The sequence below is a fragment of the Emydura macquarii genome, unplaced genomic scaffold (assembly GCF_026122565.2).
Source record: "Emydura macquarii macquarii isolate MOO-44397 ecotype Brisbane River unplaced genomic scaffold, CSIRO-AGI_Emac_v2 contig_2768, whole genome shotgun sequence".
NCBI lineage: Eukaryota > Metazoa > Chordata > Testudines > Chelidae > Emydura > Emydura macquarii.
Window position 1 is genome coordinate 45,210,618 of NW_027132905.1, and position 12,843 is coordinate 45,223,460.

Consider the following 12,843-nt stretch of genomic DNA (forward strand, 5'->3'; position numbering starts at 1 on the left):
TACAGCTTCAAGCAACTCTGCATTTATCTCCAGATCAAGTTGGTTGATGGCACCCATTAACACCTTCCAGCATAACAATACCCCTATTTCATCTATTGGTACCCTGAATAATTCATCTCCCAGACAAACAGATCAAAACAAAAAAAGGGGTGGGCTGGAAGGAGGGCATACACAGAGCCCTGGCATAGGGGAAATGGGGAGCACAGAACACCTGGTGGAGGGGAAACTGGGGGACCTTATTTGTGGGAAATGTTGGTGTACACAGAGCCCCTGCCATGGGAGGAATGGGGGGGACACTCAGAACCCCGGTGGTGGGGGAGATGAGGAGAGGGAGAATGAGGGACATGGGAGTGAGACTTCACATAAGGGGAAGTTGCAGGGCGTCCCTGAAATAGAGGGGGTGGCGGATGGCACACACAGGCGTGAGGGGGTGGAATGGAGGAATGCCATGAGCCCCTGGTGTGCGCAGTGAGGTTGGCCCACAGAAGCTATGAAATGCGCCACACCCCCTAGCTCAAAAGACAAATATTTCTGCCCTCTGACTGTAAAGGCAGACGTCCCAGTGTAGGCTGGCACGCTGAGTCTGAGTCTTTGCCGATGAAAACAAGAATGATGAGGCCCTTCTGAGATCTACCTCGTTTGTCTGGACTATGGGAGGAAAGCAGTGACTGGTTTGAATTGAATGGCTGTAGATTAGCCTCTGTACTGAGTTCTTCTCTTCTTCCTGGCACAGGGCAGTCTACTTTGCGTGCTACTCCAAAGCCAAGGAGCGATTTAATGGCATTTTTGTGCCCAACAGCAACATTGTGCACATTTGCTCAGCAGGCTCTGCAGGTATGTTATTGCATGAAGGGTGTCCCTTTGTCTCCCATGCTGTCTTGCCATAGTACAGAGATGCCCAGTCAACCCGTTTCTGGAAGTGGAATATCTGTGTCGATCGTACTCCAGAATCAGTCTCACACCATTTCCACTCCACTCCCAAGAACCTCTTTAGAGAGGGAAATGAGGAAGTTTTATCTATCAGATGGGCCGTAGTTCTTTAACATGCTACTACTCTGTATGGTGCATGTGCCGTCGAGGGCTGCCTCAATCATATTTCCCACCTAAAGCAGAGAAAATGTTGTTAATGAATCATAAAACAGGCAACTCTGTTTGTATTGTACCCTGCACAATGGGGCCTGATCTGATTGGTACCTCTGTATACTGCCATCACACTCATGAAGACAGAAGCTGTGTATTACGATGCAAAAATGCCTGGAGCTTTCTGAAAATGTACATTTGGTGTCTGTGTTTGTGCACACAATGTGTTGCTGGGTCTCACCATGGAGAAGGGCGTTCTTGCTAAGAAACATTTATCCAGCCAATGCTCTCCATAAGAGATTGAGACAGGAGAGGTGGCTGAGTTCATGAAACAACGATGTTGTGAAAGGCACCTCTAAGGAACCAAAGTACAGGGCTTGTTGAAAATCAACTATGCAGGACTGGACACTTCCAGTTCTCTTCAAAACAGGAAGGCAGGAGGCAAGTTGGCAAGCTTACCTACGGATTCTCAAGGAACCTCTCTATGCAGAACCAGAAGTTAATGTTCATGCCGAGGCTTAGTCAAGTCCTTCCGTCTGCAGCTCTCCACTTACACAACTGAGTATCACTTCAATTAATTCTAAACAAGTGCTGTGTCTGCCAGTTATGTAACTTAGTTGTGGGCAGCTTTAACTACAGCACTTTCAAAAGGTCGTCATAAAGCATTTGGGAGGGGAGAAATAACTCTAGAGGAGCCTGCCATGCAAATACTCACATAAGGTTTGCACATACTGTAGTCACCCCACATGGAGAAATGCCTAACTGCCGGCATGCCGCAGAGGGTTCTATAACCCTGAAGTAGACTGGGGGTTATTACCAGTTCTGAATCTTACTGGATGGGTTACCCAGTGGAAAAGGAATTTAAGATGGGTTTTTCAAATGATCCTACAGAATTTTTCATGGGAGTTGGGCACACAACTCCCTTAGGCCTGCCTTATCCATGTAGTTACACCAGTAAAACAGTGTCCGGGGGGAAGAAGGGTAACTTTTTACTGAAATACTTAAACTGCTATAGTTCCTAGCATAGGCACAATTATACTAGTATAAAGGTGTCTTATTCTGAAATAGTTTATTCTCCTTCCCATACTGGAATAAGCTTTACCAGTATAAACACTTTCATACTGATATAAATGCATCCCGCTAGTGAGATTGTAGAGCTAGACTATACTGGATTGGTTAAAGCAGTACAATTTGTGTATAGACAGGGCCTCTTGGCAAGCCTAGCCTTAAAGAAATGTTACCCTGTGTTCCAGACAAAGCACTGCAGTTACTGTGCAATGGCTAGCAATGTGTCATCACTCCCTCTTCTAGGGAGAGAAACTATTTGCATGTTATAGGTCTAGTGATTAATTTGTAATGAAAGAGGTGCTGGGGCTCAAGCAGTTTTTTTACATTCATAACTGATGCAGCATGCCCAGAGGTGCCCAGGCTGTGAACTGCCAAGCCTTGGCACTAATTACGCACTGTGTAAGTGCTTTTGAAATTGAGACTTAAAGATTTATGGGGTGGGAGGAGGCAAAGTTACTAATGTCTCATAGGCAGCACAATATCGAATGTGCTAGTGCTGAAGAATATTTCATTTTGCTTATGTAGGAGCCCTTTTACTATGGAAATTTTTTGTGAAAAATGATGCAAGTTTCTTCTTAAAATAAATTTGCCACTTTCAGACCAGACAGGATGTGATGATCGTCCTGTGAACAATAAGGAAATGTGCAATTTAATGGAAATCAGCCAGTCCCCAGTCATAATGCTTTTTAGACAGACTATTCTTTTTAATCTCTTTGTCAGTGTTGGGAAGGTTCTCTGCTAGTCTGGGAGACCTTACTGCAGGATGACTCCACCGGCTTACTCAGACCGAAGTCACTGAACTGTCCATTAAAAACCATTCTCAAATTAACTCCCTAAGTGTGGATGGGTTCAATTAAGGAGATGGCTGCACAGCACCACCTAGAGTCTTGGAATATCCAGCATAGATGTATTTGCTCATGGATTTCTCTGTATCTCTAAGGGCAAGTAAATAAATTATTCTAAAACCCGTCAGTAAATATTAAATCTGGTAGAAAGCTGTTTACAGTAACATAGGCTACTATGGGACAGCAAGGTTAGGGGGCAGCCAGAGAATGGTACTATTTGAGTTCCAGGGGTGGGCAGGAGCAAGCCTGCCCACTGCTAAAGGCCCCTCCCCCAACCTAAGAGGAGGAGCCACTGGACCCAGGACTCAACTGATTTCATAGGACAACTAAGGAAAAAACAGGAAGGGGTGTGAGGGTCAAAGGGTCAAATGGAGGGAACCGGAAGGGGACACTGAGCAGAGAACCCCGGACAGCGCCCACTGCTCCCGGAAGGTGTCAAGGGAGTCAGCGGACGCGGCCCAGAGGAACTCCGCTTGGATGCGTAAACGGACGGAGGAACGGAGATAGGCCCCACAGTCGCAGGACGCCCCCCCAGCCAACCTCCTCTCCCTGGTGTTATAGATGGCCACTTTGGCCAGGGCCAGGAGGAGGTTGACTTTGTGGGGCCACAGACTGGGTGCACGTATAAAAACAAGTGTGGGGAAAAGTGCAGCCAGAACCTCAGCAGGAGGTTCTGGAGGAGCCGGAACAGGGGCTGCAGCCTGGCACACTCCAGATAAATGTGCACCAGGGTCTCCCTCACGCCGCAAAAGGGGCAGGTGTCGGGGCGAGGAATGAACTGTGCCTGGTACATGCCCGTGCTTGCGGCTCCATGGAGGAGCCGCCAACGGATATCCCTGGCGGGCTGTGGGGTCAAGGTGGAGTAAAGAGTGGCTCACTGGGGCTCCTCGCCCTCTGCAGGTGGCAACAGGTGCAGTCCTGGCCAAAAGATATATAATCCCTAGAATGATCAGGGCCTTGTTCTATGTGAATGGAGGGGAGGTTAATTAGAGCACCTGCAGCTAATTAAGGCCCTGCCAGGGACCTGATTAAAAACCCCTGCTCCAGCCAGGCAGTGTGAGAGAGGAAGGAGAGCTGGTGGGAGTGTTGGAGGAGTGCAGTGACTGCTGAAAAACCCAAAAGAACCAGGTGAAGGAGAACGCTGGGAGGGAGGCTTCCCTGCCAAACCCCTGGCTCAAAGGTAAAGAGGCTGTGGGAAAAGGATCCTGCCAAAAGGGGAAGAGGACTGAGAGGCTCTCCCAGGCAGGAAGATCAGAAGAGACCCTGCCCAAGAAGAGATGGGGTGTGGAACCCCAGATGCTGAAAGGGCAGAGGGGGAAAGTAGCCCAGGGGAAAACTGCAGCCAGAAGCACTGTCAGTAGTGCATAGCTGCTGTTAGTAGGGCCCCTGGGCTGGGACCTGGAGTAATGGGTGGGCTCAGGTCCCTTATTCCTTCCCCCACTGGGCACTACTGGGTGGCCAGCGCCCTGACTCTTCATGAGAAGGAAAAGCATGGGATCTACATTAGCAGAGCCGGCAATTTACTACCTAATGTTACCAGTGCTGAGTTCTACACCAAATTATATAGTAGAGAATGAATACCTCACAAGGCAAACCTGCTATGGTTCTGTAGCAATGTGTCGGTTCCAAACCAACCAATTACTCCCCTGCACTTCCTGTTCTGTAATCTCTATATAGAAACTCGCCTCTGGGACTACACAGCATTAAAGATGAACATTTGTCATAATTATTGCAGCAACCAGTCACTCTTAACTACACAGTGTTTTGTTTTTTCTGTCTTTCAGCTTTTGTCACAAATTCCCTGATGAACCCCATATGGATGGTGAAAACCAGAATGCAGCTGGAACGGAAGTAAGAGACTGAGAAATTGGTGGCATCTTAGTTAAGAGGGACTCCAAAACATCTATTCCTGCCCCTTCATCTATGGCTCTGGCATCCTATCCAATTCAACTCCCATGCCCTATAAATCACTGTCCTTCTAGATGACCAGGGTACAGCTTCAACCTGTCAATCTTGTACCTTCATTTGACAAGAAGGGTCATCACTGAGGAGCAGAAGGATGGTCCAGTTGGTGCTACCTTGGAACTTGAGACCCCCATTCAGTTCCCAGCTTGATCTCTGACTTCCTGTGTAACTCTGGGCAAGTCACTTGGTTTTTTCTTTCTGCCTCAGTTCCCAGTTTTCCCCACCTCACAAGCAGTGGTGGTGTTGAGTCTAAATACATTAAAGATCGCGAGGCACTCAGATACTTGGTAATGGGGATCATATAAGTACCGAAAAAAGAGAGATGCTAGGCTCAAGGAGAAAAAGGCTAAGAGTGAGGATCCAATCTGTGACCCCCATGTGGCAATACAAGGCACTAACACTGGCTCTAAATGGTACAGAAGTGGGTTTTATATTCTCTGGCTAGTTCAATAATGCAGGACTCTCAGTGACTGCCCATTAGCTATGTTCTGAACAAAGGAAAGGGCTTTAAACTCCTATAATTTAGGCATGTTTCATTTCGTAGAACACTAGAGTGGCAATAGAAGGGTTCCCTTCAGGGCCTTTGGTTTCCGCTAGTACCCTATTGCATCCTAGAGACAGAGGATAGTCTTATGTAAAATTTGATAGTAATAGCTTTGAGCCGAATGATTCACAGTCGCTAGTGGATGTGAAAGCTACCAGGGATTATAGCAAAGCTAAAACTCTGCAAGATTACGTTAATAATGTGACTCTTTAAAATGGCACCTTTAAACTAAATGCTGCTTGTTACCTGAAGAATCATTCCACATAGACCTTTGTCTCTGACCCTGGCAAAACCAGACAGGAAGGAAATTGCTAGTTCAATAGAAAGCAATGCTCCTTTGATTGCTCTTTTTTTATTAAATCACTAAAAAACTATGACGGAGTAACCAGGACTGGACCTGGAAAAATTAGCACAAGCATGTATTAGCTGACTGGAAAAGCCAAATGTGCACATTTAGCATTGCAGTCCTGCTACTGGCATTTGAAATGTGACTACAATGCTAACAGCAATGAAAGGAACATTCAAAAGTCTCTGCACAGCATTCCCAGAACATTCCTGCAGTTACACTTAGCAAAGAGCCATTCTTGTTTCTCCTGGGTCACTTTTCATTTGTAATGTCTCAATGCAGGTTTTTAAGCTCTGAGTTTTGCCTTGTTCTAACTCTGTTTTAATTGCTCCTTTTAGAGTCAAGGATTCAAAGCCGATGAATGCTTTGCAGTGTGCTAGATACGTTTACCAGACAGAAGGTGTCCGTGGTTTTTACAGAGGTTTGACAGCCTCCTATGCTGGAATTTCGGAGACCATTATCTGCTTTGCTATTTATGAAAGTTTAAAGAAGCACCTGAAGGATGTCCAGCTGTCCCCTTCCCCTACTAATGGGACCGAGAGGAACTCCACAAACTTTTTTGGACTGATGTTTGCTGCTGCTGTTTCTAAGGGTTGTGCCTCCTGTATTGCTTATCCGCATGGTATGTTAAACTCTCCATTTACCAGTGCAGTAGAACAGCTGTTGCTCCTAGTCTGTAACAATATATGGCCAACAGTGCTGTAACATTCTTATTAATCTGGATGTCTACAGATGCCCTGTTACTGTAGTGACTGTGTGTACCAACATCTCATTGTTCCCATTACCCTTGGCTAGCTAAATGGCTAATTGCTGGGACTTCCTGAAGGAGATTTGCTACAGGAAATTAACTCTTCTCTTTCCCTTCCCCATTTCTCACTAGTAGCCTCATCCAGTTCCTCAAAGGAGCATGAGTGTGTTTGTTTTATTACCTCCAGCCATTTATGCAGCACTCGAAAAGTGAGCTAAGTGCTTTACAGAATAAATAGACTATTGTTTCTGTCCTGAAGAGCCTACAGTCTGATTTCAGACATGATGCACCAAGTGAGACTAACAAGGAGAGGGAGAAAGGGCTGAGGAAAGACAAGGTTGCTGCATTTTGGATTATGCGCGTCATTGTGGTTAAATAGGTATCCCATCCCCCCAGAATGATCCTACTTCTTGTAGGCAGCTCAGCAGAGAGGTTTAGCAGGAATTTGCATGAGGCGAGGGTGATGGGTTGGCCAATGAAGATTTGAGTGTTCCACACAGAAGGGGTAGCATGGAAAAAGCTGCTGAAATAAGAGATGGAACCAGGGCACTGAGGCTAGCTCTAAACATGCCATTGATTCTCTCTTCCTAATCCTGCGGTATTTTTTTACTCCACTGCATGCTGTGCTTTATGGGAAAAACAATCTGATTCCCTGCACATCTCTCTGGGCCAACTTCTTTCTTTCCTTTTTAAAATCAAAGCCCTAGATACCAGCTGTTAACATGGCCTGAATTTACCACTAAAATGCCCCACTGGCCTTTTACCTCCTATTCTCCACACTAACTTTTAGGCACCGGATCATATCACAAATGGGAGGGAGTTGGGGGAGAAAAGACCAAGAAACCCAATTCATCAAAGCTATTGACTTAGAATAAATTAGTTTCCAACTAAAACTATTCCAGACCTTCCTCTTGCTTTTTAAAATGTCCTCAGTACCTTGTTTAATGGATGTAGCTACAGCTAGATTCCATGTTCCCATCAATGCTTTGAATCTATAAGATACCATTCTCTACCAGAGCCCTCCAGACAGTTTAGATGAGGTCAGATTTTCATTGCAGCTGTACAGAGACTTGTTTTTTTAACTTCCATTATACATAAACAATATATAAATTTATATGCACGAGTCAGGGTAAGAAAAACCTCTAGGGTGACGTGCCCAAAGAGCCTCTTGAAGAAGGCTTGTTTTGATTTATACAAAAAAAATGACTCCTGTCTAAGGCGGTAGGTGCCCCTGCCATAGAGCTCCAAAGCACATAATGTTAAACAGCCCACACACCCTGCAGATCCCCGTACAACTCTGATGCCTCTCCAGAACCACCCACCACGGCAGCCTACAAAAATTGATGCACCTTGCAGCCTGCTCTGAAGTTGAATGGATTCCAGCTGTTTTGGAGCAGAGGCAGAAGCTTGTTTCAGAGTTGTGGGCCCCTCACAGAAAGCAATGGCTGCCTCTTGCTAAATCAGTTGGATCGCAGCTCTGGCCTGGACCAACAAAATAGCTGTGCCAAGTCAATAGTGGCCTCCCTCTGTTTCATGGTAAATGCCACCAAGCCACAGCTCGCCCCATACTCCAATTTGAGGTGAGCATAGACCTACTTAACTGTGCACCCTCTTTCCAAAGCACAGTGTGGGGAATGTGAGCAGACACAGAGCAGGTAGTCAGCTGAGTAGCGGCCCTCGTGAGCAAATCCTCCATTTATTCTGCAGCTTGGTGTTCACATGGAAGTGGAAAACCAATGTTAATGTCCTGCCTTCCCTTGGCAGACTCCAGCGTTCGTAAGTGTAGGAGAGCGGTTTATCCACCAGGCATCACGCTTGTCCAGTGTGAGGTTCTGGTTACCCTGAGTTATGCAGGCTCTTTCCTAACGTACATGTTTCTGGGCTGAAGACTCTAACCTAGTGCTCTCTTTTGTTTCCTTCCCCCCAGAGGTCATACGGACAAGACTGCGAGAGGAAGGCACAAAATACAAGACTTTCTTTCAGACGGCTCGTCTGGTAGCACGTGAGGAAGGCTACCTCGCCTTCTACAGAGGACTCTTTGCCCAGCTCATCAGGCAGATACCAAACACAGCCATTGTGTTGTCCACCTATGAGCTAATTGTGTACCTGTTAGAAGACCGCACTAAGTAGCAGGGCCAGGGAAACATCCTCTGGAAAATAAAAACTGACATTGAGCAAATAGCCATTTAAGAGACTGATACAGGTGATGAAGATGGAGAATAGCTGTGAGTCTCTGATCACCTGTTGGACACTTTTCCTTTTGGATTCATGCTTTCTGGAAGGTTTCAACTCATTAACGTTAATAGTTAATTATAACTTTTTAACTTAAGGAGATATGATTCAGAATTAAACTGCTACTAAATTAAATCATGCTATTTAATTTACATGTACTTTGTTCGTCCTCTTCTTTAAGCACAGGTGTATGTGGTCAAGGAATGTATCTGCTCTTGAGATGATAGTCATTAAAACTATTAAAGTGACAGAAGAACTGGTTTGGAGTCTGAAACTGAGGCTTCCTACTACTGATGTCACAAATATCATTTACCAGAAATATTGAGGCCTGGTGCCTCTGAGAACTTTCAGTGTGCTTTGTGGATTATTCATGGGGTATAATATTCATCACCTAAGTCAGCTTTCAAAATGCTACACTGAGCAGTGAGGCAGCTTTGTAACACATAGCTGTTCATGCCTGAATCTCCTGGATGAGCCACTGCATAGGAAAATAGTCCTGTAAAGGTTAAGCAGAATTGCTTCCCTGAGATAAACTAAAACCATACTTGGGAGGGCATCTAATTAATGTTTGCATCATTTAAGTCTTCTCACATCTATTACTTTCCTCATCTCCAATGGTGGCTGCTTCTTTTCTGAGTGGCATGGGGGAACCAGCACAAAAATTCTTTAGGATATGAAGTCAATTTTAGAGCTCCACTTTCTGGTGCAATATCCAAGAGCTAAACAGTTTTGATTAACAATAAGTATTGATCATGATCAATCTTGCTCCTAGCAACTTGGTGGTTAGAATGAAATCATGCACATCTTGCCTCCTGATAACCCTTGCTACCTCACTGGGATAAGTAAAAACTATGTAATGAGACTTAAGGAAATAATTTATAAAGTTAAAAATGGAGAGAGACAGATCTGCTACTCCAGTACAACCTATTGGACTGTTCTCACCCACTTCATGTTGGTTCAGTAATCTCTTGTGTGCTCCAAAGAGATTACATTGAATGGTTCCTCCCCTGCCACTTTGGTCATCTTTCCTCACTAGTCCATGACATAGCTCCTGCCTCTCAATTCTAAATCACATGTCCTGCATAACTCATATTGATTGATCCTTTCATGGGGCTATTAAAATGTGCTTATAATTAGTCATTTTATACTGTAGTAGCACGCAGTGGCCTAGATATCACTGTCCAGAGATAACTGCTGGGTGTTTCCGGATAATTTTGGGGGGACTTAAAGGATTAAATTTGGTTTTACCTTTCTGATTGGCCACACTGTGTTCCTGTACCCATTGCTGTCATTTGCTTTGACAGCTGAGACAAATGTTACAGTGCAAGAGAGATCATCTTCTGTCTTTTCAGCAGCTGAACTGAATAATTGAGCTGCTCATAACTTCAGGAGGCATTGGATTCTTGGGCATATATGTGTTTACATCTCTAACTTCACCAAGAAGCAAACCCAGACTTGGGAGGGTGTTGCAAATGGTTAAGAAAAAGCCAATGGGTGAAGCTAGGGCTCTAGAATCCAGTCTGCTTCTAAAAAGCTAAGGAGAATAACCATGAAGGTTAGAAATTTGATTACTGACCCACTCTAATAAAATGCTAGTCTGGAAGCTAACAAACAGTTAAGCCCCCATGGAGGACAATTGCAGAGAGTGGGAGGAAAATGAAGCATACGTACCTACAGATGAAGCACAATGTACCTAGAAAATAAATTACTAATTCCTGCAGTGGTTCATTGGAAAGGAGACAATGTAACAGTTGATTTGAATTTAAAATAAAAAAAAATTGAAAGTTGAATAAACTAGAAATTGTGGAATGACTTTAAATTGTGCTGCTTGTCTCTTTCCTTTGTGGGAATCAAAACTGCCCTGCAACACTGTTTCTAGTTTTGAAAATTGGAAGATTTTTGCTGCTTCTTACTTGAAAACTTGAATCTGAGACCTGCTTTTTTAAACTGTGTTCCTCTGTGCACATTGTCTCCCATTTACAGCATTGGTCAAGTGTTTGTGTTGCTGGTGCTTCCCTTTTAGAAAAAGGGAAATTAGTGGTTTGCCTGAAGGGCTCAAAACTTGAGATTACAAAAAGGAATTTTTTTAAACATCTGAGACTATTCAATAAGGTGTTTTGGATTTTGTTTTTTTAACTAATGACCATGGCAAATAATTTGAGGGGGACTGAATGTACTGTATACTTACCTAGGCAGGTGGTGGACTCCCCGTCCTTAGAGGTTTTTAAGGTGTGGCTTGACAAAGCCCTGGCTGGGATGATTCAGTTGGGGTTAGTCCTGCTTCGAGCAGGCGGATGGACTAAATGACCTCCTGAGGTCCCTTCCAACCCTAATCTTCTATGATTCTATATTGACAACTGGTGGAAGATACTTAACATGAATTTAGGTTTAATCAATTCCCTCCCCTTACACTAAAATCCAAAAGGTTCAATAAAATTCTAAGGTCCTAATCCTGAAAAGACTTACACACATTTAACTTCATGCTTTGTGAGTAGTTTCTCGCTGAAGTCTGCTTCAGTAAGTAAAACTGGGTGTTAACTCCATTGTCAGAGGGGAGGACTGGAAATAGTTCAAGGGACATCCATGTTAAAATAGCCCGAAAAGGCAGGGGTTTCCTTTTTATGCTGAGATATTTACCATGTTTTTTTCCAACCGGTGAGGTCTTGTCTTTTTAAATTTCATTCTATTCCTGCAATGAAAATATACTAGTCAATGTCACTTGTGTTTAGCTCTCCTGCGCAGTTTCACTGCCAGGTTCTTGCTTCCTAGCAAAATGTTGCAAATACTAGATACAATCCTGGCCCTATTAAAGTCCCTGGCAAAACGTCCACTGACTTCAATTTCACCCGTTGTAGGAGAATGGTTAAAACAAGCTGTGCAGGGGTTCAGGACACCTGTTTCTCTAAGTCTTACGTTTTGGGGCAGCCCTGATGGAACTTTCAGATAGGGATGCTAACCCTTGGGATCTGGGGGAGGGTCCAGCTATAGGTGAGAGCAGAGGCCCTGGGAGTTTTTCTCCTTCCTCTGTAGCATGGGGCACGGGGTCACTTGCTGGTGAATTCTCTGTACCTTGAAGTCTTTAAATCATTTGAGGACTTCAATAACTCAGTCATAGGTTAGGGGTCTATTACAGGAGTGGGTGGGTGAGGTTCTGTGGCCTGCGTTGTGCAGGAGGCCAGACTAGATGATCATAATGGACCTTAGAGTCTATGAGTCTGAGGATAGATCTGATTTATTGTTTTGGCCTCTCTCAAGGCTCTTGGCATGAGTGGTTATTGTGATACTTATGTTATGATAATGCCTTGAGGAAGTGGTAAGGTTCTTGCCTACAATCTTAGAGGTGGTAGGTTCAGGTCTCAATAGATCTCTGTTGAAAAGCTGCTGTAGTTCAGCCAGCTGCAAAATGGATACCTCATCCATAGGGTTAGGGAAGTGAAAGGTGTGGGTAGAAGTGATGTTAACCACATCACTCCCTTGCATATCAGAAACTGACACCCAGGCCTTAAATTGCAGCAGACTGATAAGTTGTCTGGGGCTCAGGGCAAACTTTGACTTTCTGAGTGCCTACAGGCCCTAACCAAGATTCAAGTCCACTTGTGCAAGGCTCGGTGCAGATGGAATTTCAGTTTGCAGAAATGGAAATAGGAAGTTCAGACCCAAAAATGAAGGATTTAAAAATAACAACCTACTATTACTGGAAACATTTTTGTAAATGTCTGTGTCCATGAAAAGGTTTGCTTTTGGCTGGATTTAAACATTAGTCAGTCTTAGCATTTTAAAGTGTGAGCATGAAATAATTGGTGTGGCGCCCCTCTAAACTTTAAATAACTCCATCATGATCACACGATTCACCCTTGAAGCAGCTATAAGGTTTTGGGAGGGGTCTGTCAGATGATTTGGGGAGGATGGAGGTTTATCACCCTCCCTCATTATCCTTACATAAAAGCAGGGGCATGGAGAGCATCTTCATACAACCACCAGCCTCCTATGCTGCATGAGCATTGAAGCCCATCAG

The 12,843-nt window shown here is 44.5% G+C and overlaps 1 protein-coding gene across 2 annotated transcripts in view; it reads left to right on the plus strand.

Annotated features, from left to right (window-relative positions):
- SLC25A33 (solute carrier family 25 member 33) overlaps positions 1 to 8,980 on the plus strand; it is a 30,649-nt gene extending 21,669 nt beyond the window's left edge. For both annotated transcript variants that reach the window (XM_067567338.1, XM_067567339.1), the window contains exons 4-7: positions 734 to 834; positions 4,778 to 4,844; positions 6,187 to 6,470; positions 8,524 to 8,980. In XM_067567338.1, coding sequence (XP_067423439.1) covers positions 734 to 834; positions 4,778 to 4,844; positions 6,187 to 6,470; positions 8,524 to 8,726 — 655 coding nt within the window. In that variant the 3' untranslated portion in view covers positions 8,727 to 8,980. The remainder of the gene's footprint in view (positions 1 to 733; positions 835 to 4,777; positions 4,845 to 6,186; positions 6,471 to 8,523) is intronic.
- The last annotated feature ends 3,863 nt before the right edge of the window (positions 8,981 to 12,843 follow it).